The sequence below is a fragment of the Mastigoproctus giganteus genome, chromosome 12 (assembly GCF_048544385.1).
Source record: "Mastigoproctus giganteus isolate SK-2022 chromosome 12, ASM4854438v1, whole genome shotgun sequence".
Lineage (NCBI taxonomy): Eukaryota > Metazoa > Arthropoda > Arachnida > Uropygi > Thelyphonidae > Mastigoproctus > Mastigoproctus giganteus.
The window spans coordinates 149,406,356-149,433,582 of record NC_143586.1 but is presented as its reverse complement, the minus strand read 5'-3'; the positions used below and the strand labels follow the sequence as shown (position 1 = coordinate 149,433,582).

Genomic DNA, 27,227 nt, shown 5'->3' with positions numbered 1-27,227 from the left:
GGTGTTTGTAGGTTTACCTCGGTCTTTGTTGTGGTGCTGATTTGTTGGTATTTGTTCTGTGTGAATAGAAATTTGAGTACTCACTATTTTCTCCTGTTTTTGTGCCTTCATTTCATTAAGTGATTCTTTTGGCAGCATGGAAATTTCGGTTTGCACTTCTACTGATTTGTATTGGATCACCGCTTGTGCATATGATGGCTTGTTTGTAATCCATGGCTTTATTATTCTTCTTGCTTCTTGGTACGTTGTGTTGTGTTCTGTTTTGTATTTCTGAATTAGTTTCTCTTGTTTCCATTTTTCACATGTTTTTGAGTAGGCTGGATGTTCCCCTTTACAGTTTGTGCATATCAAGGTGTTGGCAGAGCAATCTGTAGTCTCGTGTTCTTTAGAACCACATTTTGCACAGGTAGCCGAGTTTTTGCATGCCATTTGCGAATGTCCAAATTTCTGACATTTGTAACATCGCAATGGATTTGGAATGTATTGTCTTACTTGGCAGTTCAGATATCCTGCTTTTACTGTTGCTGGAGGTTTCGGAGTATTAAAGGTTATGATTAGAGTTCTTGTTGGAATTATATTTCCATCCCTTCGGATATTGATTCTCTTCACTGCTGTTATCCCTTGGCTTCTTAATTCTTCTATGAGCTCTTCTTCTGACACATTTAAGAGGTCCCACTCGGAGATCACTCCTCTGGAAGAATTCAGCGTGTTGTGTGGTGTTACAACTACTGGTAATCCTCCAAAGATTGTCGTAGCTAGCAACTTCTGGGAGTGATTAGGACTTTCTGTTTCTACTAGTATGTCCCCGGATCTCAGGCGTCGAACAGACTTGGGAGATCCTACTAGACCCTCTAACGTTTTCTGAATTACGAAGGGAGACATACGTCCTAATGTCTGATCTCCTGTCGCATGTATAACAATGTATGTCGGTATTTTTGGTGGGTCCATATCAGTCCTCTGTCTCTTTGCCTTTGTCTTTTCTGTATCTCTACTTGGTAGGGCTTTCTCTTGAAGCCCTGTAGTATCAGTAGTTATTTTACTACTCATGTTTGCTCTTTTGGCCCTGGGAGTGTTACTTTCCTCTCCCAGGTTACCAGCCCCGCCACGTGGAGGCAAGAGCAGTGCCACTTAGTGACCAAGCGGCTACTGTGTTAGGTTAGTAAAGTGAGATTAAGATAAAAAATAAGAAAGGTGAGTTTCCTTCCTGTGTCTTCACTTACTGCTTGTAAGACAAAGAGCTGTTTCACAAAAAAAATGAAAGTAAGTTAACGATGAAAATTAAAGAAACGGATATATTTTTTTTCTAACTCTCTATAAATCGCTGGGAATCGCTTAGTCACTAATAAATCGCTTGGCACCTGGGGCCTATGGTGGCCAAATACAATGGAATGGAATCGTAGAATATTCTGAATCGTCGAACTATGCCAATGAATACCGCTTTCTAATCAAACCACGATGATGTTTTCAGTATCACTATTTTTTGGGAGAGGTATTTAGCCATTTTCTTTATAAATCGGAACGTAAGCAATAACAGTATGTACGAGTAGCAGTAAACAGAGCTGACAAGCTGTGGAAACAACTGAATCCAATAATGAATAACAATTAAAGGATTTTCTAGGTAGTAAACTTATTTTTTTTTAGCGTATTTCAAATTAATCTATTTTAATCAAACAAAACATATTTTCATTAAATAAATTCGAGAAAGCCGTTCTCCACCGATTGCTTATTTTTAATCATCACCCTTCTTTGTCGGATTATCGGAATTTTCTTGAAGTTCCATGTAATGAAAGATCGTCACCTACCTAAGGATGAAGAAACCTCCGTTCCTTGATCGATAAAGATTTACTTGTTGCTTCGTAAGGTAATTTCCTGGTGGCGTAACGACACCAGAAGGGAGCACACTACCGGTATTCAAATCCTTTAATAAAAGAACAAATTCTGGAAGCCTTAACACTCTCTCTCTCGTATAGGCGATGGTGATATCCAAAACGTATAAGGCAACCATGAAAACGGTAAGAATTTTTTTATTATTATTATCTTGCTGAAGGCATGATGAATTGCGCAACATTTTTCTATTCCCTATCTACCGTTTGCAGTGGCGATCAATAAAGAAAAAAAAAGTACAGATATAAATAGTTTGAAAAGTAACTTTCTGAAGTCGGCCAAACAAATTCCTTTCAGTTTTCAGTGTAATGCAAAGTATAGACATGCATCATGAAATTCATCTTGTACACTGCCTGGCCACTTTATTAGGCCCATGAGCCAATAGCGTGTTCTACCATCTTTGGTCCCATTCAATGCTCCGACCTGACATGGCATGGAGTTAACAAGATGCTGAAGTGACACGAGGAATATTAAACCCCGTACCAATAGCTGAATTCAGCTGCTGCAGCGACACGACTTATGAACACATCTTTCCAGGTCATCCCCAATGCTGAATGTGATTGAAAAACTGATTACGCTAACTCGTGCAGATGCTTGAAGTCTTCCTATCACTACTTACCACTTTTTAAAAATGCTAAATGTCTGAATGTACAAGCGTAAACGCTTACGGTGTCTGTTCGAATGTCATCTTTTCAAAACGATGAAAAGGGGGTGAACGCCACTAGAATTCATAATCGTGGTCACCGATACGCTGAACTTTTTTTTTTTTTCGAAATTAAAGTAATTAACGGTGATTTGTCTGTAAGTTACAAAGTCCATTCAAATAAAATGGCGAAAGTTGAATAACAGTTGAATTTCACAAACAAATCACTGTAGAGTTTATCGTTGCTTTCAGTCTGGTGTTAAATGCGGAGCAACTCAAAACAACCGTATACACTGAACCAACACTAACCTTGCACGCCGTGAAAATTTTTTAAGGAGTAATGACATGGTTTTCTCGTATGAATTTTTCCATTGCAGATATGAATTCTAGTGTCAGGATGCGATGTACAGTGGTCCAGGAGAATCTTCAATACTGTTCTTAAACTTGTTCACCCATTCGTAGAATTTGCGTTGTTTCATACACGCTTCTCTAGACTGAGCAAAGATTCTGTAATAAATTTCAGCAATTTTTGTTCCTTCGTCAATCAAAAATTAATTGCAGATCGAGTCTCAATCTCGGTTTGGTTTGGTTTGGTTTTGGTTTTATTGGCGCATTAGCTACTAAGGCTATAATGCGCCAAGACCATGTCATTTATAAAATAATTTAAACTTTCAGTGACCTAATTAGTTAGGTCACTATGTCAAGAAGTATAAGAAAAATGTAGATTTTATAAACGAGTAAAAATATTTATTGACTTTAAAAATCTAAAAATAGCAGACACATTGTCATTGTCGGATAAAATCTGACTGAGTGTATATGGCTCAGTCAGATGATTAAAAGCGGTAAGACGGATACTGCTAAAAACTGGACATTCGATTAAAATGTGTCTAATTGATAAAACTGTGCCACAAGACTCACACATAGGAGGGTCATCAGCCCTCAGCAAAAATGAATGAGTTAAATGACTGTGTCCTATGCGGGTCCGGGCAAGAACAACTTCCTCCTTACGATTCCTGCGCAGACTAGACTGCCACGGTTCAATTAAAGGCTTTATACGGTATAGTTTATTCCCAGTCTGTCCATTCCACAACTCCTGCCATTGGGAATGTATCTTCTCGTGTATTATTTGCCTGTAGTCTGTATAGGGGACTGACAGGCAGAGATTATTATTAGGGATTGCTGATTTGGCTGCGGTGTCAGCCAAATCATTTCCCCTAATCCCAATGTGGCTGGGAATCCAGCAGAAGCGGATGTCATATTCGCGATCATGGAGAACGTGAATCTTCTGCTGAATGCTAGACAGAACCGGGTGAGGATTATACCTCACGGATATTAAAGCCTGTAACACACTGAGAGAGTCAGAATATAAAATGAACCGTTGGTATTGGCATTCACTAATGTGATCCAAGGCTAACTTTATAGCGTGCAGCTCTGCAGTAAATATGCTGCATTCAGAAGGAATCTGCTCCGAAGTAGTGCTGTCTCTAAAGACAGCAGCAGATCCCACATATGATTCCGCCTTCGAGCCGTCTGTGTAGACTGGCGCGAAGTCAGAATGTTCAGCTCGGTGTGCTGAAAAAAGCTGCAGGTAGACAGACGATGGAGTGTCCGACTTACCCCAATTTCTAAGGGACAAGTCACATGCCGGGACATGAGCATGCCAGGGTGGAAGGGGTTGCTTTGGTGTTTGGGCAACCCTGTCTACCTTTATATTAAGTTCTTTGAGTAGCTCTTGGACACGAATACCAAAAGGACGATTGGCAGTCTTACGGGTGTTGTACAAATTTTCCCATCGCGGCTCAAAAACGGTTAGCCACGTAGGGTGGTCTGGCAGGGATTTCAGTTTTAGAGCGTAGTTTAGAGACAACTGCTTACGTCGAAGCAATAATGGCGGTTCGTTTGCTTCGACGTATAAGCTCTGGACAGGAGATGTGCGATATGCTCCAATAGCGGTACGGAGAGCCAGATGATGGACAGGATCGAGCCAACGAAGTACACTGTCTCTGGCCGAATTGTATACCAGGGACCCGTAATCCAGTCTGGATCGTACAAGTGCACGATAGATGCGTAGTAGGGTGCATCGATCCGCACCCCAAGATGTTGAGGAAAGAGAGCGCAGAATATTTAGCCCTCTTGTGCACTTTGTGCGGAGTTGACGGATGTGATCCAGAAAGGTCAGCTTTTTATCGAATACGAGTCCCAAGAATTTTGTGTCCGCTGCTATTGGAATTACATTTTGTCCGAGCTTTAATTCAGGTTCAGGATGAAGATTACGCTTACGACAAAAGTGTACGCAAACGGTCTTCTCCGGCGAGAACCTGAAGCCATTAGCAAGAGCCCAGGAGTTGAGGCGATCAATAGCTTTCTGCAGTTGTCTTTCAATAACCCTCATGTTGCATGACTGACAAAATATGCTAAAGTCATCAACATAGAGGGCACAGTTTACAGTTGGAGGAAGTTGTTCTGTGATGGAATTCACTTTGATGGCAAAAAGCGTGACACTTAGTACTGATCCTTGTGGTACTCCCTCCTCTTGGCTGAAGGAACGAGAGAGTGAGGATCCCACACGAACTTGGAAGGATCGATTGGCTAAAAAGTTTTTAATAAAAATGGGGAGTTGCCCCCTAAGGCCAAGGCTATGCAGATCTTTCAAGATGCCAAATCTCCAAGTTGTGTCATACGCTTTCTCCATGTCAAAGAACACCGACACCAAGTGTTCACGTTTTAGGAAAGCATCCCGGATGGATGCTTCCAATCTAATAAGATGGTCCAGAGTGGACCGGTTCCTTCGGAAGCCGCACTGTATGTTGGAGAGAAGGTCATTTGATTCTAAGTACCATATTAAACGAGAATTAACCATTCTCTCCAGGATTTTGCACAGACAGCTAGTCAGAGCAATAGGACGATAGTTGGTGGTGACTTTTGGATCCTTTCCTGGCTTAGGGAAGGCAAGAACGATTGCCTTTCGCCAGGAATCCGGAAACTGCCCTTCAGTAAAGATTCTGTTATACAGAAAGAGCAGACAATCCATAGATTTTGGTGAAAGATGTTTAATCATGTCGTAATGGATGCCATCTGGTCCAGCAGCACTTGCTTTGGAAAGAGCGAGGGCTCTTTTCAGTTCCTGAATAGTAAAATCCCCGTTGTAGGGATAGAGGCCCTTGGACTTAAAATTAAGTGCTTCTCTTTCCAGTTTATGTTTCAGGACCAGGAACTCTGGGGAGTATGAGGATGTTGCGGAGATGTTGGAGAATGTTTCCCCAAGAGCATTGGCTATTGTGGCTATTGCAGTTGGATCTGCAATAGCGCATCCATTATAATCTAAGATTGAAGAAGGGTGGGATGTATATTTTCCCTTCATTTTCCGGATTTTATCCCAGACTACCTTAGAGTTGGTAGACTGGTTAATAGATGATGTAAAACGGATCCACGATTCCTTTTGACTCTGACGACGGATGTAGCGTGCTTTGGCTCGTGCACGTTTGAAGGCTATAAGGTTGTTCGTGGTAGGATATCGGCGAAATATCCCCCACGCTTTGTTTTGAGCCTTTTTGGCTGCTGTGCATTGTGAATTCCACCAAGGTTTGGGAAATGGTGGAAACCGGGCTGATGTTTTTGGGACAGCAGTAGCAGCTGCGTGGACAATGATTTCTGTGATGTACGTTACTGCGTCATTGATAGGCTCCTGACTGACTGTGCTGAGTTCAAAATTTGCCTGATGTTGGAAGGCAGTCCAGTCAGCCTGATCAAACTTCCACCGTGGTAACCTAAAAGGAAGACACGGTCTCCCACTGTGTAACAAGGTTATCACAGGGAAGTGATCACTTCCGTATGGATTCTCCTCCACTTCCCAGGTGAGTGAAGGGAGTAGAGAAGGGGAGCAGATAGAGAGATCAATGGCAGAAAAAGTACGGGTAGGCATATGGAAGAAGGTGTTTGTTCCAGTATTTAGAAGGGAAAGGTCATTGTCATTGAGCATACGCTCTATGACTCGTCCCCTTCCGTTGATGTTAGCACTACCCCACAAGGTGTTATGTCCGTTAAAATCCCCGAGAAGTAAGGAAGGGGGAGGCAGCTGCGTTAGAAGATCATCAAGGTCTGCCTGGGAGATGTCAGTCCCAGGTGGCAAATAAATAGAGCTGTTGTTGTTGTTGTTGTTTATGGGGTTTTAAGTGCAATGGCTACTTAGGCCATATTGCACTTAGAAAAGTGGTTCATACTGCCTGTTTGTTTCATGTAGAAGCAATTAGAAACGGCTATACATTCCTATTTGTTTTAGGAAGGAGAAGAATTCTGCGATGTTTGATTTTTCGCCTATGATATGGCTAAGTGACAATGGTACCTTTAAGCTTGCTAGAGAACTGAATGACATTAGTCGAGCATTACGATACAGAGTACATTCTAGAAGTATGTGTTTCACTGTAAGTGGTGTATGACAATGATTACACTCAGGAGGGTCATTCCCTGAGAGGAGGAACAAATGAGTTAAATGAGTATGACCGATTCTGGCTCTGGTTAGGATTACTTCTTCTTGTCTGTTAGTAATGAGGCTAGAGGCCCATAATTTTGGTACAGGTTTAATTTGAAAAAGTTTATTATGAATTTGTGCTTGCCATTGTAGAGTCCATCGATCTTTACATATACTTCGGATCTTCATTTTATAATCAGTAAACGGTATTAAGAAATTTGTTGGGGCTGCTCTAGATGGATGTTTGGCAGCATCATCCGCAATTTCATTTCCTGGTATTCCAGTATGACCAGGTATCCAGCAGAAAATAACTTTTTGTTGGCACTCTCTCAGACGTATCAACTCTGTTCTAATGAGCTTTAATAGAGGGTGAGTAGACGGGGAATTGTTTTGCAAGGCTGATAAAGAACTCTGCGAGTCTGTGTAAATTAAGCTCTTTTGAATTGACATATGGAAAATACTTTCTATAGCAAGCTTTATGGCATATAATTCAGTTGTGTAGCTACTGCACTCTGTTGGGAGAGATAGAGAAATGGTAGCATCTGGGAGTACTACTGCTGCGCCTGATCCACTCTCGGACTTCGATCCATCTGTATAAATTTTAGCGAAGTCAGGATAACGTTGAGTATGCGCTATGTGTAGCTGCTGGATATTAATATCTGATAGAGAGTGTTTACCCCATTGGTAGAAATAATTGTCACAAGATGGTGTGATGACAGACCATGGAGGTTCAGGATCTATAGGATCTCGTAAAATTTTATTGAAGTGTACATCCCAATCTTCTGCTAGCTGTTTTAACCTAATACCAGCAGGCCGAACTGTCTGTGGTTTGTTTCTGTATAAGGTCATAAACTGTGGATTGTAGAGTATTGGCCAATTAGGATGGGTCATCTGGCTTTGGATCTTGGTTGCATAATTCAGCAGCAGCATCTTTCTCCTGATATTTAGGGGAGGTTCATGAGCTTCAACATACAAGCTTTGCACTGGAGATGTTCTGAACGCACCTAGTGCTGTTCTGAGAGCTGAATGTTGAATAGGATTGAGGCGAGATAAAGCGCTCTCCCTAGCAGAATCGAAGACAGGGGCACCGTAGTCCAGTCGAGATCTGATTATGGATCTATATATATGTAGCAGGCTTTGGCGATCTGCTCCCCATGTTGTGGCTGATAAGACTCTGAGAATGTTCAGTTTTTTTTGACAAGTAGTCCGGAGATGTTCAATGTGCTTTTGGAAATTTAACTTATTGTCAAAGAACAATCCCAGTAGACGAGTACAGTCAGTTATGGGAAGAGGATGGTTATTCAATTGCAGCTCAGGTTCAGGATGCATATTGCGTCTAGAGCAGAAGTGTATGGCAGTAGATTTCTGGCTGGATAGTCTATAACCATTTTGTGTCATCCATGTCAGGATGCGATTCATTGATATTTGAAGTTGGCGTTCAATGTAATGCATGTTTTGAGAATGACAGGAAATCGAGAGATCATCTGCGAAAAGGTATGAATCCACCGTTTTCGGAATGAGTTCAATTATATGGTTTATTCTCATTGCAAACAAGGTAGCGCTGAGAACAGATCCCTGTGGAATTCCTTCTTCTTGGATAAAGATTTTAGAGAGGGTTCCCCGATAACGAACTTGAAAGGATCTCCGTTGAAGAAAATTTTGGATAAAATATGGTAAATTACCTCTCAGGCCAAGAGAATGTAGATCCTTTAAGATTCCAAAACGCCACGTAGTGTCAAAGGCTTTCTCAACGTCAAGACAGACCATGACGAGATGTTCCTTTTTGATGAAAGCATTTCTGATATTTGACTCAGCTTTGATCATAAGATCCAAGGCGGATCGGTTTTTCCGGAATCCAAATTGTTCTTTATTTATCAAGTTTTGAGACTCGAGGAACCAGGTGAGACGGCCATGTATCATTTTCTCAAGAGTTTTGCTGAGACAGCTGGTGAGGGATATCGGTCTGTAATTTTGAGGAACCGAATGATCTTTACCGGGTTTTGCAATCGGTATTACATAAGAATGACTCCAGGAGCTGGGGAGGGTATGTTCAGAAAATATTCGATTATAAAATATGAGCAGCGAAAACAGTGATCTTTGATCCAGATTTCGGAGCATTACATAATATAACCCATCAGGGCCAGCAGCACTGTTTCTTGAGTTGGTAAGAGCTTGCTGTAGCTCGAACATGGTAAATGGCTGATTATACGATAAAGCAGAATTGTCAGCGTAATTCAGTTTGGATCTCTCTGCAACGGTTTTACGTTTTTGGAATGATTGATCATAAGCATTACAAGAAGACAACAGAGAAAATACAATTCCCAGTGCATTTGATATATCTGTGGGATTAGAGAGTTCTTGTCCATTCCAGTTTAGTAGCGGGGTGGATAGAGGAGGAAATTTATTGTTTAAACATTTTATTTTTCTCCAGATTAATCTGATATCGGTATTTTTATTAACTGATGAGGCGAATTTAATCCAAGTTTCTTTTTTTGCTTTGCGTCTGATGTATCGAGCTTTAGCTCTGAGCCGTTTATAGTTAATAAGATTGGGGGTGGTAGGATTTTTGCGGAAAAGATTCCATGCTTTGTTTTTCTCTTTTTTTGAATTATTGCAATCTTCATTCCACCAGTAATTTAATTTTCGTCTATTACTTGCTTGATATTGAGGAACTGCGACGGATGCAGCTGCCAGCATTTGATTTGTGATATGCTCAGTAACGCTATTGATGGAACCGGACTGAATGATATCGTTGTCAAATGAGATGTGCGATCTGTATTTTTCCCAATCAGCCTTTGAAAATTTCCATTTAATTGGACTTTCTATTGGGTAGGAACAGGATGTTTGAATTTTGCAGATTAATGGATAATGGTCACTACTATAAGGATCATTCAGAGGTATCCAATCTATACTTGGAAAGAGGATTGGGGAACATATGGAAAGATCTATAGCAGATATTGAGCCAGTAGGGAGATGCACATATGTAGGAGACCCAGTATTCAGTAATGTTAAATTCTGCCTATCAATCAACGTTTCGATCAGCTTACCCCGTCTGTCTGAGGTGGGGGAACCCCATAATGGGTGATGTGCATTAAAGTCTCCTAGTAAACAAAACGGTGATGGTAACTGCATAACAAGATCTTCAAGTTCCTGAATAGTATATTGATGATTGGGCGGAAGATAAATGGAAGCCAATGTCAAAGTAATACCACTAACAACACGCGTGGCAACAGCTTCTAAGGATGTTCGTAAGGGAATACGTCTGGCGGGGATGGAGGAATCCACGAGTATCGCTACTCCGCCATGAGCGTTATTAGACACAGTCCTGTCTTGCCTGAATACAGTGTAATTTTTGATTGAGACTGAGACCAGTGATGTCAAATTAGTTTCTTGTAAGCACATTGCAAGAGGTTTATAGTGATGAATTAATTCGTATATATCATCTAGGTTACTGCGAAGACCTCTACAGTTCCATTGTATAATATGTTCCATTATTTGGTTTTGTAAGAGGAAGCTGAATCTGTCTGCTTTTTATGCGTAGGTTGTTTGTGACGGTCAGATTTAGATTTTTCTTTTCTAGGAAAAGAAGGGCGTCCTGAATCATTTTTATCCTCCATGTCTCCATCTGCATATAATTCAAGAAAATCTTCTTGGTTGGGCATATCATCTGTATCCATGCTTGTTGGTTGTTTCACCTCCACACTATCTGATTTATGTACTTTTTCTGCCACTGTATTGTGGGTTAGGTTTTGAGTTGGAATTGTGAGTGGCGTATTATTACTTTGGTCCACTAACTGTGATTCAGATGTAGGCTGAGTTGATAGTACGGATCGAGCCCAGTCGGCGATCGATTTATCTGGAGAGACTGACACTTCTGTTTGACATGCTACTGATTTGTAACTATGGGCAGCCGAAGCATAAGTAGTTTTTGGAATACTTGATTTTACTTGTCTTCTAGCTTCTTGAAAAGATACTTTATTTTCTGTCTTGTATTTCTGTATTTTTTTTCCTAACTTCCAAAGATCACAATCTTTGGAGTAGGCTGGATGATTGCCCTTGCAATTAGGACACTGCGGAGTTTGTGCCTTGCATTCAGATTGAGTGTGAGTTGTGCATCCGCAGTTTGGACATGTTGCATCTCCACGGCATGCTGTCTGGGAGTGGCCAAATTTCTGACATTTGTAGCATCTCAGAGGGTTCGGGATATAGGGCCGAACACGACAGTTTAAATAGCCTGCTTTAACCGAGGATGGTAGATTCGGCGAACTAAAGGTTAAAATTATGCTACGGGTTGGGACTAAGATGCCGTCTTTTCGTATCATGATTCTCTTGGCCTGAGTTACATTTTGATCTTTTAGTTCCTGAATTATTTCTTCCTCGGAAACGTTCAATAGGTCCCATTCACTGATCACTCCCTTGGAAGAATCAGGGTGTTGTGTGGAGTGACTTGGATTGGAATTCCACTTAAAGATGTAAGTTTTAACAGGAGGTCAGAGTGTCTTGGAAGAGAGGTCTCTATTAGCAAGTCGCCAGATTGAAGGCGTTTCACCATTTTTGGAGATGCTGCTGCATTTACAAGGCATCGTTGTATGATGAAAGGCGAAAGCTTGCTGACAGATTGTGAAGACAGAGAATGGATGATCAGGAAAGCTGGAGCTTCCTGCTTGTTTGCATCCTTTTTTAGTCTTTTCGACAATGAAAAGTCATGATCAGTTTCGTGGTTGTCTTGTTGCGAGCTCTTTGGCTCTAATCGTGGGAAATCATTAGTATCCATGTTTACTCCTTTTAGCCCTGGGAGAAGTACTTTCTTCTCCCAGACTACCAGCCCCGCCACGTGGAGGCAGGAGCAGTGCCACCAGTGACCAAGCGGATATTAAGGTTAGTAGAGTGTGAGTATTTAATATAAATACTAAGAAAGAAAGGTAGATTCCCTTTCTGGGTTCTTACGTAAGACTTTTTAAGTGAAGAACCGCTTTAAGTGAACAAAACAGGAGAAAATCGTACAACAAAAAATAGAACTATATCACTTTCAAAGATCACTTTATGAGTCGCAGAGAAAAATCGCTTGTCACTATCGCTTGGCACTCGGGGCCATAAATAGAGCAGACCGTTATTAAAAATCCCACTGTAAGGCGAATTGCAACAGCCTCTATGCTGGTTGTAATTAGCAAGGGCTGAACTGGGGTCTGATTACCCACAAGGATAGCCACTCCTCCATGAGCAGGACCATCCGCAATTCTATCCTTACGAAAGATTGTGATGTTATGCAGGGTGGGATCATCATTTGCCTTTAGATAAGTCTCCTGCAAGCAAAAGCAAACTGGCTCGTGCTTTTGCAGGAGGGCCTTGATGTCATCAGTATTTCGCCGGAATCCACGACAATTCCATTGTAGGAATTTAGCCATTATTTTGGCTTGGTGGGTCCATCAGGCGGCTTCCGAGGTGCTGAGGGCTTACTTTTATCAGTCTTGGCTTTGTCTTTTTTGGGGAAGAATGGACGATGTCCCGTGTCCATTTCTTCCTCCGCAAAGAGTTCCAAGACTGATTCATCCTGTACCTCCTTGTTCTCTACATCCATTGTTTCTGGTATTACGGGTGACTCTTCAGAACGTTTTTGCTCTTTTTTACCACTTGGTTTTGGTAGTGGTGGAGCACTAGGAGGTACGGATATAGGAGTGGCAACTGATTGTGTTTTTTTGGTGGGCTTTTGTGAATTTAATAAATAGCGTGCAATCGGAGTGAATGACTCTTTCGGTGGTATAGTCATCTCAGTTTGAGTACCGATAGTGCACTTGGCAGAAACCTTCTGAGCATAGGAAGGTTTCCCGCTATTTATTGGTTCGATACGTTTTCTGGCCTCTGGGTAGGAGATATTCAGCTCTGTTTTCAGTTTTTGGATTTCTTTTTCATCCTTCCACCGCTGGCATGCTCGAGAATAGGCGGGGTGCTCTCCTTGGCAATTAATACAGATCGGTTTTGAAGCTGAACATTCCTTGCTCTCGTGGTCTTTAACACCACATCGAGCACAGGCAGGGTTACCACGACAAGATGTTTGTGAGTGGCCGTATTTTTGGCATCTAAAACACCTCAGTGGGTTTGGGATGTAAATCCTCACTGGGCAGTTTAGATAGCCTGCCTTGATGGAACTTGGAGGCCTTGGGGTATTGAACGTGAGGATAAGAACTCGGGTAGGGACGAGATTCCCATCCTTTCGTATCGATATTCTTTTCACAGCTGTCACTCCTTGGTCTTTCAATTCAGAGCAGATCTCTTCTTCAGAAACATGAAGAAGGTCCCACTCTGATATAACACCACGTGAAGAGTTCAGAGTTTTGTGGGGGGTTACGGTGATAGGTATTCCCCCTATGGATGTAGAGTTTAAGAATTTTTCAGCTTGTTTTGTGCTGGAAGCTTCAACTAAAAGATCGCCAGAACGCAGTCGTTTAACGGATTTTGGTGACCCTGCCAACCCTTCTAATCCTTTCTGGATAAAGAAGGGTGACATCTTTCCAATTGACTGTTCTCCGATGGAATGGAGAATGAGGAAGAGCGGTGTCACTGATGGTGTTGGTGTATCCTCAGTTCTGGCTCTTTTTGCAGAGGTGTTTTCTTTTTCATCTTCTCGATTAGGTAGGGGCCTTGTTGGGGCCCCAGAAGAAAGGGGATTTAAATTACTCATATGAGTAAAGAGAAAATGTCTGATGCCTAAGTACCTCACCCACCACGGAGCCCTACGAGGGGACGCCCACTCGTGAACTAGCAGGTACTGCGTACACGAATGGGACGCCGAGTTCGCTTAGAACACCATACCCACGTTACCAATAAGTCTTTATCCCGTCCCAGGACCATAGGGAGGGAGACTTATTGGAACGCAGTTGACCCTAGCAGTATAAAACCACCCGCCGATTGATCCCAGTCGGGCCGGTCCGGGACCACCCGTCTTGTCGAAGCAGGGGCCAAAGTGGTGTATTGAAGCTGGGCCCCTCAACCACCAGGATCCCCCTTTCCGCTTCCACGGGTCGCGGCGCACGGCTGCACACGCCGGATTTCAAAGATGTAACCCTGAAACCAAGGTATGGGCGTTAGATCCCAGTGATGCTAATCTGGAAACCCAGCAGCGTCACTGGGAGGTCCCCTCACCACGTACAGGTGCCCACGTTGAGGGGGTCTCAATCTCAGTGTATGTCTGCAAGGATACCATCACATTTTCGAAATACATTTTTTTTTCAAATAACAACAACATAGGGTGTCATATTGGGCGCTCAGTGTTGCCATCAGACTTTGATCAATAATGTGGCACAAGATTATCATCAGTTTGCATAATTTGCAGGTCATTTTGGTTTTGCTGTTTTCATTTGGATGACCTTTCTATCACCACTTAACGGTGCTAGTTGACTTAATGTTCGAAAAAAAAAAAAAAAAAGAAATTAAAATAAATGGTCCGTTTAAATTATCAAAATTCCTCTAACCATTTGTATCCGTATGCTGCTGAAGACACGTATAATTTCCCGTTTATCACTTTACTATTATTTATAACCAGAGTACAAAATAATGAATGTCTGTTGGCGGCTTGCCAATTCTTCTTCTTTGGATGAAAAAATATTATCGATGAAAAATCGCTGACTTGAACAGTGGCTAGTCATCGATACTAGCATGGTAAAATTTAAGAACCGCTTTTCTCCTATGACAGATTAATTTTTTTCGAAAATTAATGCGATGATAAAACCTACATCAAACCCGCTACGTGTTACCTATCGAGGTAAGGTTTTGGTTTGGTTTGGTTTTTTATGGCGCATTGGCAGCTAAGGCCATAATGCGCCAAGTCAAATTTTAAAATGCTATTAAATATTTTGGTAGCCAAGGCTACCACGTCAAACATTTGTGTTAAAAAGGTATAATAGTAAAAGCATAAAACTTAGAGCTTTGTATAAAAATTAATAAATTGTAAAAAATTAAAGATGTCAGACATATTGTGTCTGTCACCTATAATCTGACTGAGTGTAAATGGCTCAGTCAAATTATTAAAAGCGGTAAAATACAAGCGTCGGGCTTCTATAAAAACAGGACACTCTATTAAAATATGACGAACGGTTAAAATAGCATTACACATCTCACACATAGGTGGGTCATCCGCCCTCAGCAAGTAGGAATGGGTTAGATGACTATGACCTATGCGGAGCCGAGCAAGAACAACTTCCTCTCTTCGGACCCTGCGTAGACTGGACTGCCATTGCGAAATTACAGGCTTGATTTGATGTAATTTATTTGTGGTCTGTCCGTGCCAAGAATCTTGCCATTGGGAAAGCAGTTTAGAACGTATTATTTGCCTGTAGTCTGTATCGGGGACTGACAGGCAATGATTATCCAGGGAAATGGCTGTTTTGGCAGCAGCATCAGCCGATTCATTTCCCCGGATCCCAATGTGGCTTGGGATCCAGCAAAAGCGAATAACGAATTCTAATTTCTTGAGAGAAAAAAGAATCTGCTGGATCCTGGACAGGATCGGATGAGGGTTAAAACCCACCGATACCAGAGCCTGTAACACGCTTGATGAATCGCAGTAAATCATATACCTCTGGTAGTCGCAATTTTTAATGTGATCTAGGGCTGTTTGTATTGCATGCAACTCTGCAGTATAAATGCTAGTTTCTTGTGGGATCTTATAGGATATTGTTTTGTGAGGGAACACAACAGCAGATCCCACGTGACATTCTAACTTTCAGCCATCTGTATAGATTGGCAGAAAGTCAGAATACCGCTGTCGATGAACTGCAAAGAGTTGCTGGTAGACAGATGGCGGTGTAGTAGCCTTCTCCCAGATCTTAAGGGAGAAGTCGCAAGTTGGAAAATTAGCATGCCAGGGTGAAAAGAATTGCCTTGGTGACTGGGCAACATTGTCTACCGTCAAGTTCAGCTCATTCAGCAGCCCTTGAATGCGAATACCAAAAGGTTTGTTGGCAGTCCGACGGGTGTTGTAGAGATTTTCCCAACGCGGCTCAAAAACGGATGGCCACGTGGGATGATCGGGCAGGGATTTTAATTTGAATGCATACTGTAAGGACAACTGCTTACGTCGAAGAGACAAAGATGGTTCATTTGCTTCGACGTAAAGGCTTTGGACAGGGGATGTGCGAAATGCTCCAGTGGCTGTCCGGATGGCTTGATGGTGGATTGGATCTAACCACCGAAGTGCACTATCTCTAGCAGAACCATAGACCTGAGACCCATAATCGAGTTTGGAACGGACAAGTGCCCGGTAGAGACGAAGAAGGGTAGCACGATCTGCGCCCCATGAGGTTGACGAAAGGGCACGAAGGATGTTAAGCCCTTTGACACATCTTGTCCTCAGCTGACGAATATGTTGTAAGAATGTCAGCTTTTTGTCGAAAATAAGTCCAAGGAATTTGAATTCTGCTACAACTGGGATGTTATTTTGCCCAAGCCTTAATTCTGGGTCAGGATGAAGATTACGTTTGCGACAAAAGTGTACACAAACAGTCTTCTGTGATGAAAATCTGAACCCATTAGCCAAAGACCAAGCTGTAAGATGGTCAATGGTTTTCTGCAGTTGCCTTTCAATGACCCTCATATTGCATGAGTGACAAAATATAGCAAAGTCATCTACATAGAGGGCATTGTTTACAGTGGGTGGAAGTTGTTCTGTGATAGAGTTTATTTTAATTGCGAAAAGCGTGACACTTAGAACGGATCCTTGTGGGACTCCCTCTTCCTGAGAGAAAACTCGAGAGAGGGTGGATCCTAAACGGACTTGAAATTGGCGATTCGAAAGAAAGTTTTTAATAAAAACAGGAAGGTTACCTCTAAGACCAAAGTTATACAGGTCTTTTAAAATTCCAAATCGCCAGGCTGTGTCGTACGCTTTTTCAATATCAAAGAAAACTGCTACCAAATGCTCGGATTTAATAAAAGCGTCACGAATGGACGTTTCCAATCGAATTAAATGATCCAGAGTGGATCTATTTCTTCGGAAGCCGCACTGGGTCCTGGAAAGCAGACCATTTGTTTCTAAATACCAAACGAGGCGTGCATTAACCATTCTTTCCAGGACTTTGCACAAACAGCTTGTCAGAGCAATAGGACGATAGTTACTTGGATTGCTAGGATCCTTTCCTGGTTTTGGGAAGGGAAGAATGATTGCCTTCCGCCAGGAATCCGGAAATTGTTTATTAAGAAAAATTCTGTTAAACAGAATTAAAAGGTGATCCTTACATTGTGGTGTGAGGTGTTTTACCATTTCATAGTGGATGTCATCGGGCCCTACAGCACTTGCGTGTGTGAGAAAGAGTGCAGCATTTAATTCCTCCTGTGAAAAGGGCTTGTTATATGATTCAAGCACTTTTGAATAGAAGTTCAGGGGGTTTTTCTCATTTTTCTCTTTCAGGGCCAAAAACTCTGCGGGAAAAGATGTTATTGCAGATATTTTTGCAAATGTTTCCCCTAGAGTATTTGCTACTGCAGTTCGATCTACAATTGGACATCCATTATGCTCGAGGATCACAGAAGGGCATGGTGGATATTTTCCCTTCATTTTCCGGATCTTATCCCAGACTACTTTTGAGCTAGCAGCCTGAGTTATGGAAGATGTAAAAAGAATCCAAGATTTCCTTTGGCTCTGACGTCGTACATAACGTGCTTTTGCACGTGCACGTTTGAATGATATTAAATTTTCAGTGGTGGGATATCCGCGGAATATCGAGGTAAGGTATGAAACTCGTGGTTTCATGAACCGTGCATTATTAATTCAACTTTCCAAGTAAAGCTTTAATTAATTAAAAAAAATGTAAAGATTGACAGAAGTGTGAACAACTCTTCAAGCATTTAACCTATTGAATGCTACCAGTTACATCAAATCTCGGGTATATATTCCAAATTAGGGACAGTAATACTGCCATTAAAATGAATTTCTTAATCTGATAAAATCCGACGTGTTTTTCTATTCTGTTAGAGTATTACGACTCTTGAATCCACTTTTACTAAACGAGGTCCATACATAGGTATGTTTGAGGGTCAGACGTTTCCGGGATTTCTCCCATCTCCGCTCCATAAATAGGAGTAATATGAATTTTAATTATTACAGTTTTTAACTGCTTATAATCTTCATTTCAGCAATGAAATAGTCCACCGCCCATTTGGGGTCGGCCGACTTCTTTTAAACAGTAAAAACAGCTTAAATTGGTTCGTTTTGTTAGTTGCTGTTTTATGGCGCATTGGCAACTAAGGCCATAATGCGTCAAGTCACAAAACAAATAAAAGAAAAAACAATACATCAGAAATATATTTGGTAACCACGTCAAAATTATAAATGTATGAAGAAAAAAAAGGATCTGCCGGATCCGGGACATGACTGAATGAGGATTAAACCTAACCATTAAAAGAGCCTGTAACACGTCCGACGAATCGCCATAAATGATAAACCTTTCATAATCCTTATTTTCAATGTGTTCAGTGTTGGTTGGGTTTTATTGGCGCTTTAGCAACTAAGGCTATAATGCGCCAAAACCTGGTCATAAAAAGGTAAAACTTTCAGTGGCCTAATGAGTTAGGTCACTAAGTCAAGGTATAAAAACAGGTATAAACTGTAAAAGACAAATATCAATAAACAAGTAACAATAACAAGGTTGATTTTTTAAATATGAGTAAAAAGGTTTACTGATTTCAAAAAGCTAAAAAAAGAGGACACATGGTCATTGTCGGATAAAATCTGATTGAGTGTATACGGCTCAGTCAGATGGTTAAAAGCGGTAAAACGTATTTTGGTAAAAACTGGAGAGTCAATTAAAATGTGTTTGATTGATAAAATTGTGTCACAGGACTCACACATAGGAGAATCATCAGCCCTCAGCAAATATGAATGTTGTTGTTGTTTGTTATTTAGGAGCATTAGCAACTAAGGCCATATTGCTCCGGGATATGCGGTGGTCTTTCCCTGACCTTTCCGCATCCTCCATGTTTGGTGGTGAGGGGATCGAACCTCGGTCTAATCAAGAAGCGTGTACTACGCACTGCTGCTCCTTCCCACCTGGCTACGGAGGCGCCACAAATATGAATGAGTCAAATGACTATGTCCTATGCGGGTCCAGGCAAGAACAACTTCCTCCTTACGATTCCTGAGCAGACTAGACTGCCACGGTTCAATTACAGGCTTTATAAGATATAATTTATTCGCAGTCTCTCTATTCCAAGAATCTTGCCATTGGGAGTGTATGTTTTGGTGTATTATTTGCCTGTAGTGTGTACAGGGGGCTGACAGGCAGCGATTATTACTGGGAATTGCTGATTTGGCTGCGGATATCACAGGAAAAGGATCAGTCCAGTAGGGATTTTAATCAACATCCCATGTGACCAAAGAAAGGAGAGTAGGTAACAGATGGAGAAATCAATGGCAGTAAACGTGTGGATAGTAGTGTGTAAAAAAGTGTTTTCATTAAGGAAAGGAAGCTCGTTATTTTTAAGAGTGAGCTCTATTTTACGTTCCCTCATATTAGTGTCTGCATTAATGGACATAATACCCCAGAGGGTTTGATTTGATTTGGTTTTTTATGGCGCATTGGCAGCTAAGGCCATAATGCGCCAAGTCAAATTTTAAAACGCTACTAAACATTTTAGTAGCCAAAGCTACCACGTCAAGTAATAAATCATTGTCAAAAGATGTATAGTAAAAGTATAAAAAGTGTAAACCTTAGATTCTTTTATAAAAATTAATAGACTGTAAAAAGTTAAAAACGTCAGACATATTGTCTCTGTCACCTATAATGTGACTGAGTGTAAATGGCTCAGTCACATTAGTAAAAACGGTAAAATATAAACGTCGCGCTTCTATAAAATCAGGACATTCTATTAAAATATGACTAACGGTTAAAATAACATTACATATCTCGCACATAGGTGGGTCATCCGCCCTCAGCAAGTAGGAATGGGTTAGATGACTATGACCTATGCGGAGCCGAGCAAGAACAACTTCCTCTCTTCGGACCCTGCGTAGACTGGACTGCCACTGCGCAATTACAGGCTTAATGCGATGTAATTTATTTGTGGCCTGTCCGTGCCAAGAATCTTGCCATTGGGAGAGTAATTTAGAACGTATTATTTGCCTGTAGTCTGTATAGGGGACTGACAGGCAATGATTATCCAGGGAAATGGCTGATTTAGCAGCGGCATCAGCCGATTCATTTCCCCGGATCCCAATGTGGCTTGGGATCCAGCAAAAGCGAATATCATATTCCAATTCTATGAGAGAAAAAAGAATCTGCCGGATCCTGGACAGGATCGGATGAGGATTAAAACTCACCGATACCAGAGCCTGTAACGCGCTTGATGAATCGCAATAAATCATATACCTCTGGTAGTCGCAATTTTTAATGTGATCTAGGGCTGTTTGTATTGCATGCAACTCTGCAGTATAAATGCTAGTTTCTTGTGGGATCTTATAGGATATTGTTTTGTGAGGGAACACAACAGCAGATCCCACATGACATTCTAACTTTGAGCCATCTGTATAGATTGGCAGAAAGTCAGAATACTGCTGTCGATGTACTGCAAAGAGTTGCTGGTAGACAGATGGCGGTGTAGTAGCCTTCTCCCAGATCTTAAGGGAGAAGTCGCAAGTTGGAAAATGAGCATGCCAGGGTGGAAAGAATTGCCTTGGTGACTGGGCAACATTGTCTACCGTCAAGTTCAGCTCATTCAGCAGCCCTTGAATGCGAATACCAAAAGGTTTGTTGGCAGTCCGACGGGTGTTGTAGAGATTTTCCCAACGCGGCTCAAACACGGATGGCCACGTGGGATGATCGGGCAGGGATTTTAATTTGAATGCATACTGTAAGGACAACTGCTTACGTCGAAGAGACAGAGATGGTTCATTTGCTTCGACGTAAAGGCTTTGGACAGGAGATGTGCGAAATGCTCCAGTGGCTGTCCGGATGGCTTGATGGTGGATTGGATCTAACCACCGAAGTGCACTATCTCTAGCAGAACCATAAACCTGAGACCCATAGTCGAGTTTGGAACGGACAAGTGCTCGGTAAAGGCGAAGAAGGGTAGAACGATCTGCGCCCCATGAAGTTGATGAAAGGGCACGAAGGATGTTAAGCCCTTTGACACATCTTGTCCTCAGCTGACGAATGTGTTGTAAAAATGTCAGCTTTTTGTCGAAAATAAGTCCAAGGAATTTGAATTCTGCTACAACTGGGATGTTATTTTGCCCAAGCCTTAATTCTGGGTCAGGATGAAGGTTACGTTTGCGACAGTAGTGTACACAAACGGTCTTCTGTGGTGAAAATCTGAACCCATTAGCCAAAGACCAAGCTGTGAGACGATCAATGGTTTTCTGCAGTTGCCTTTCAATGACCCTCATATTGCATGAATTGCAAAATATGGCAAAGTCGTCTACATAGAGGGCATTGTTTACAGTGGGTGGAAGTTGTTCTGTGATAGAGTTTATTTTGATTGCGAAAAGCGTAACACTTAGAACGGATCCTTGTGGGACTCCCTCTTCCTGAGAGAAAACTCGAGAGAGGGTGGATCCTAAACGGACTTGAAACTGGCGATTCGAAAGAAAGTTTTTAATAAAAACAGGAAGGTTACCTCTAAGACCAAAGTTATAGAGGTCTTTTAAAATTCCAAATCGCCAGGCTGTGTCGTACGCTTTTTCAATATCAAAGAAAACTGCTACCAAATGCTCGGATTTAATAAAAGCGTCACGAATGGACGTTTCCAATCGGATTAAATGATCCAGAGTGGATCGATTTCTTCGGAAGCCGCACTGTGTCCTGGTAAGCAGACCATTTGTTTCTAAATACCATACAAGGCGTGCATTAACCATTCTTTCCAGGACTTTGCACAAACAGCTTGTCAGAGCAATAGGACGATAATTACTTGGATTTCTAGGATCCTTTCCTGGTTTTGGGAAGGCAAGGACGATTGCTTTCCGCCAGGAGTCCGGAAATTGTTTATTAAGAAAAATTCTGTTAAACAGAATTAAAAGGTGATCCTTACATTGTGGTGTGAGGTGTTTTACCATTTCGTAGTGGATGTCATCGGGCCCCACAGCACTTGCGTGCGTGAGAAAGAGTGCAGCATTTAACTCCTCCTGTGAAAAGGGCTTGTTATACGATTCAAGCCCTTTTGAATAGAAGTTCAGGGGGTTTTTCTCATTTTTCTCTTTCAGGGCCAAAAACTCTGCGGGAAAAGATGTTATTGCAGATATTTTTGCAAATGTTTCCCCTAGAGTATTTGCTACTGCAGTTCGATCTGCAATTGGACATCCGTTATGCTCGAGGATCACAGAAGGGCATGGTGGATATTTTCCCTTCATTTTCCGGATCTTATCCCAGACTAGTTTTGAGCTAGCAGCCTGAGTTATGGAAGATGTAAAACGAATCCAAGATTTCCTTTGGCTCTGACGTCGTACATAACGTGCTTTTGCACGTGCACGTTTGAAGGATATTAAATTTTCAGTGGTGGGATATCGGCGGAGTATCCCCCACGCTTTGTTTTGCGCTTTTTTTGCTGCCGTGCATTCTGAATTCCACCAAGGTTTGGGGAATAGTGGGAACCGGCTGGATGATTTTGGGATTGCAATTGCAGCTGCTTGGACAATCGTTTCTGTGACATACATGACTGCTTCATTGATTGGCTCCTGACTGACTGTAGTGATGTCAAAGTTTGCCAGATATTGAAAGGCATTCCAGTCAGCCTGATCGATCTTCCACCGCGGTAAACTAAATGGCAGACAGGGTCTACCATTAGTTAGGGTTGTTATCACGGGGAAGTGATCGCTTCCATATGGATTTTCTTCTACCTCCCAAGTAAGTGAAGGAAGGAGAGAAGGGGAGCAGATAGAAAGATCAATGGCAGAGAATGTACGGGTAGGCATGTGGAAGAAGGTGTTTGTTCCCACATTTAGGAGGGAGAGATCATTGTCAGTGAGCATATGCTCTATGACTCGTCCCCTTCCATTGATGTCAGCACTACCCCACAGAGTGTTATGTCCATTGAAATCCCCAAGAATTAAACAAGGGGAGGGCAATTGCATGATAAGATCATCAAGGTCTTTCTGGGGGATGTCAATCCCAGGTGGCAAATAAACAGAGCAGACAGTTAATAAGAACCCCACTGTAAGGCGAATTGCTACAGCTTCAATGCTAGTTGTAAGCTGCAAAGCCTGAAATGGGATCTGGTTGCCGACGAGGATTGCGACTCCTCCGTGGGCAGACCCATCCACAATTCTATCCTTACGAATGATGGTAATGTTATACATGGTGGGGTCATCATTTGCCTTTAAATAAGTCTCCTGTACGCAAAAGCAAACTGGTTTGTGCTTTTGCAGGAGTGCCTTGATGTCGTCAGTATTTTGCCGGAATCCACGACAATTCCACTGTAGGAATTTAGCCATTATTTGGACTTGGTGGGTCCATCAGGCGGCTTCCGAGGTGCTGAGGGCTTAATTTTGTCAGTCTTGGATTTATCTTTCCTGGGGAAGTATGGACGCTGTCCTGTGTCCATTTCTTCCTCAGCAAAGAGTTCCAAAACTGACTCATCATGTACCTCCTTCTGCTCGACATCCATGTTTTCCTGGGTACTAGGTGTTACTTCCCCTTTCTTATTCTTTTCTTTTGCTTTTGTAACTTGTGGAGCATTAGGAGGTATCGATATAGGAGTGGCAGCTGATTGGTCCTTTTGTGCAGGTTTTTGGGAGCTTAAAAGATAACGTGCAATGGGAGTAAATGATTCTTTTGGAGGGACAGACATGTCCGTCTGAGTCCCAATCGAACATCTCCCTGCTACCTTCTGGGCGTAGGTAGGTTTTTTGATGTTAAGAGGTTTCACTGCTTTTCTTGCCTCCTGGTACGATATGTTTAGCTCTGCCTTCAGCCGTTGAATTTCTTTTTCTTCTTTCCACCTCTGGCATGCCCTTGAATAGGCCGGATGTTCTCCCTCACAGTTAATGCAGGTGGGTTTAGTGGCTGAACATGCTGTTGTTTCGTGGTCCTTTGCACCGCACCGGGCGCATGCAAGGACTCCACGGCAGGCCATTTGAGAATGTCCATACTTCTGACATTTAAAACACCGTAAAGGGTTCGGAATGTATGGACGTACTGGACAGTTGATGTATCCAGCTTTAATCTCATCAGGAGGTTTGGGAGAGTTAAAAGTCAGGATAACACTCCTGGTTTTAACAATTTTCCCATCCCTTCGCGCAGTGATTCTCTTGACGGCAGTAACTCCCTGTGGTTGTAATTCGGAGCAGATTTCCTCCTCGGTGACGTCGAGAAGGTCCCACTCCGAAATGACACCTCTCGATGAATTTAGTGTTCTGTGTGGTGTCACTGTTATGGGTATACCTCCGATTGATGTTACTCGGAGTAGATGTTCAGACTGCCCGTCATTTTTTGTTTCAATCAAGAGGTCCCCAGAACGGAGCCTCTTAACTGACTTGGGTGTACCCATCCAACCCTTTTTGTATAAAAAAGGGCGACATTTTACCAATCGGTGTTTCATTGGTGGAATGCATTATTAAGAACCTTGGGACAGGCCCTGATGGTAGTTCGGTTCGCTGCCTCTTTGTAGCAATAATGCTATCTGCCTCTCCGTCGTTATTTTCAGATAGGGACCGGGTTGGGGCCCCTGAAGGAATACGTTTATCAGGATTCATATAGTTTTTTTAATTGTTCAGTGCCCGGGCTCCCCACCCACCACGGAGCCCAAAGGGACGCCCACTACCCGGCATGCAATAAATGCGCTCGGGAGTGGGACGCCAGGGCTACCCAGACACTATACCCGCACCGCCGCCAGCCTGAATCCTGTCCCTCGGACCATGAGGGTAGGGGCGTGGCATTGACACGGTTGACCCTCGCAGGCGAACCTACTAGCCGATTGATCCTAGCCGGGCCTTCCAGGACCACCCGTCTTGTCGAAGCAGGGGCCAAAGTGGTGTATTGAAGCTGGGCCCCTCAACCACCAGGATCCCCCTTTCCGAATTTCCACGGGTCGCAGCGCACGGCAAACACGCCGGATTCCATTGATGTAAGCCCGGAACCTAGGCTGTGGGCGTTGGATCCCAGTGATGCTAGTCTGGAAGTCCAGCAGCGTCACTGGGAGGTCCCCTCACCACGTACAAGTGCCCACGTCGAGGGGCCCCAGAGGGTATTATGTCCATTAAAATCTCCTAATAAAAGAATAGGGACAGGCAGTTGAGCAATGAGATCATCAAGGTCTGTCTGGGAGATGTTGATCCCAGGTGGAAAATATACCGAAAAATCTGTGAGGAAAAACCCTACATAGTGTGCATAGTATTAGGGTCAGGCGCCACCTGTGGTTTCCCACATCTGCGCCATATGTTCGCTGTGAAGGAATACAGTACTACTGTAAATGCCAGAAAAGTGTTGTGTGTTGTATATGACATATTGCGTTAGGTTCTATTGTGTGTCCTGGCATTTGGCCGCAGGGCCCCTAGTGGGACTCCACGTTGCCCGCACACACCACTAGGAGGTAGCCAGTCTGCCTATTATTCTCTGGCTTGTCTCCGCCAGGGTCGCCAGAGCTTCCTGGACGGAGACAAAAAAAAAAAAAAAAAAAAAAAAGGTAGAGTTGGGGAAGTACAGAGTGTACGCAAGAAAGGAGGGTATAGCTAGAAATATGGAGGATGTAGGCGAAGGTATCCTCCAGGTTATCAATGGAGCAATAAGCGCCATCAGTTGAAAGGAAAAACCCTACAAAGAGGCGAATAGCAAATGCCTCTACCGTGGTTGTCAGAGAAACAGCTTAGATAATTGAGAAACTAGCCATTAATAGAATGAGCAGCCATACCTTTTGATGCCTTAGATTAAGAGAGCCAATTTAAATATGTGTCGTTTTCTTTCTCGAGACAAACAGTTACATGCAAGGGAAAAAAATGTCTAATTCTCTCCCCAACGCTTAAAACGTTTTCTCAGTGATGAAACAACGTTCATAAAATAAAACCGGGATGACATGGGCTCATTTACGTTCAGGTCGACTAGAAAAACAAACCTTTCGGAAGGGGAAAAAAAAAAAAAACTATTCAGCATTCAAAGGGTCTTGAATTCTCGAAAAGTGATGCTGTCTGTATGCTACTAGCTAATTGATTAACGTGTATGACGTTGCTAGTGCAAAAATACACAGGTAGTGTTCGACCGACTTATTCTGTCTCTCAAGGTCACATTCTTGACTTTCAGGCCGGAGATGTGTTGTATATTAGGCGGGAAGATCAGAATTAAAATTTATTTGAATCACAACAAAAATATACGAGATCTCCCCTTATGCGTGAATTCGGATAGTCTGATCTGGACATGCACTTGACGCTGATGGACACAGGTAAGTCAGTCGAACAGCACATGTGCAGTCAGTTCGAAGCCATGTTATAACACAAATACGGCGATGGTTTGGTCATTTTTATCTTGTTTGTTTGTTGTTTGGTTTTTAGGAGCATTAGCAACTAAGGCCATATTGCTCCAGGATATGCGGTGGTCATTCCTTGACCTTTCCGCATCCTCCGTATTTGATGGGCACGGGCTCGAACCCCGATCTAATCAAGAAGCGTGTGCTACGCACTGCTGCTCCTGCCCACCTGGCTACGGAGGCGCCATTTTTTTTATCTTATGAACTCTCCTTTGATCCAAAGGATGTATCGCAGTATAAAGAGAAACTGTTTTTATTCAATAGACTTATTTTAATTACTTATTTAATAATTGCATTTGCTGAAAATAGAATAATATTTCTCCGAGCCCCCAAATTTTCAAATAAATTCTAATGTTCTTATCTCCTCCTATCCCCGTATGTATTTTTTTTTCTTTTTTCCCCGGTGGTGTATGTGATGAGAATTTTTGCTTGTCGGAATAGGTCTTTGGAGAATGGAAATTAGGGTCCACGGCCTGCAAGATCACCTTGTATGTACAGATCGTCACCCTTGCGAGCACGACATTTATCCTAACCTCTATGAGCTTCGATCGCTATCTGGCTATATGCCGTCCATTAAGATCAACAGGTGGAGCAAAGCAAGCCAAGAGAATGATAGCTGGTTCCTGGATACTCGCCTTCATATTTGCTATTCCTCAACTGTTCATATTTGTGCAGGTAGAATTTTTCTTCATTTTAAGAGCATTATATAATTAAAATGAATTTAAATACAATTTTGGTTTAATTTAATTTTTAAAATTTTAGTCTTTACTTAATCACATCCTTCAAAAAAAAAAA

The 27,227-nt window shown here is 42.3% G+C and overlaps 1 protein-coding gene across 1 annotated transcript in view; it reads left to right on the top strand.

Annotated features, from left to right (window-relative positions):
• The first annotated feature begins 1,973 nt into the window (after positions 1–1,973).
• Positions 1,974–27,227, top strand: part of LOC150077503 (vasopressin V1a receptor-like) — a 66,574-nt gene continuing 41,320 nt past the window's right edge. Inside the window, exons 1-2 of the mRNA XM_090385924.1 lie at positions 1,974–2,012; positions 26,874–27,107. Coding sequence (XP_090242050.1) covers positions 1,974–2,012; positions 26,874–27,107 — 273 coding nt within the window. The remainder of the gene's footprint in view (positions 2,013–26,873; positions 27,108–27,227) is intronic.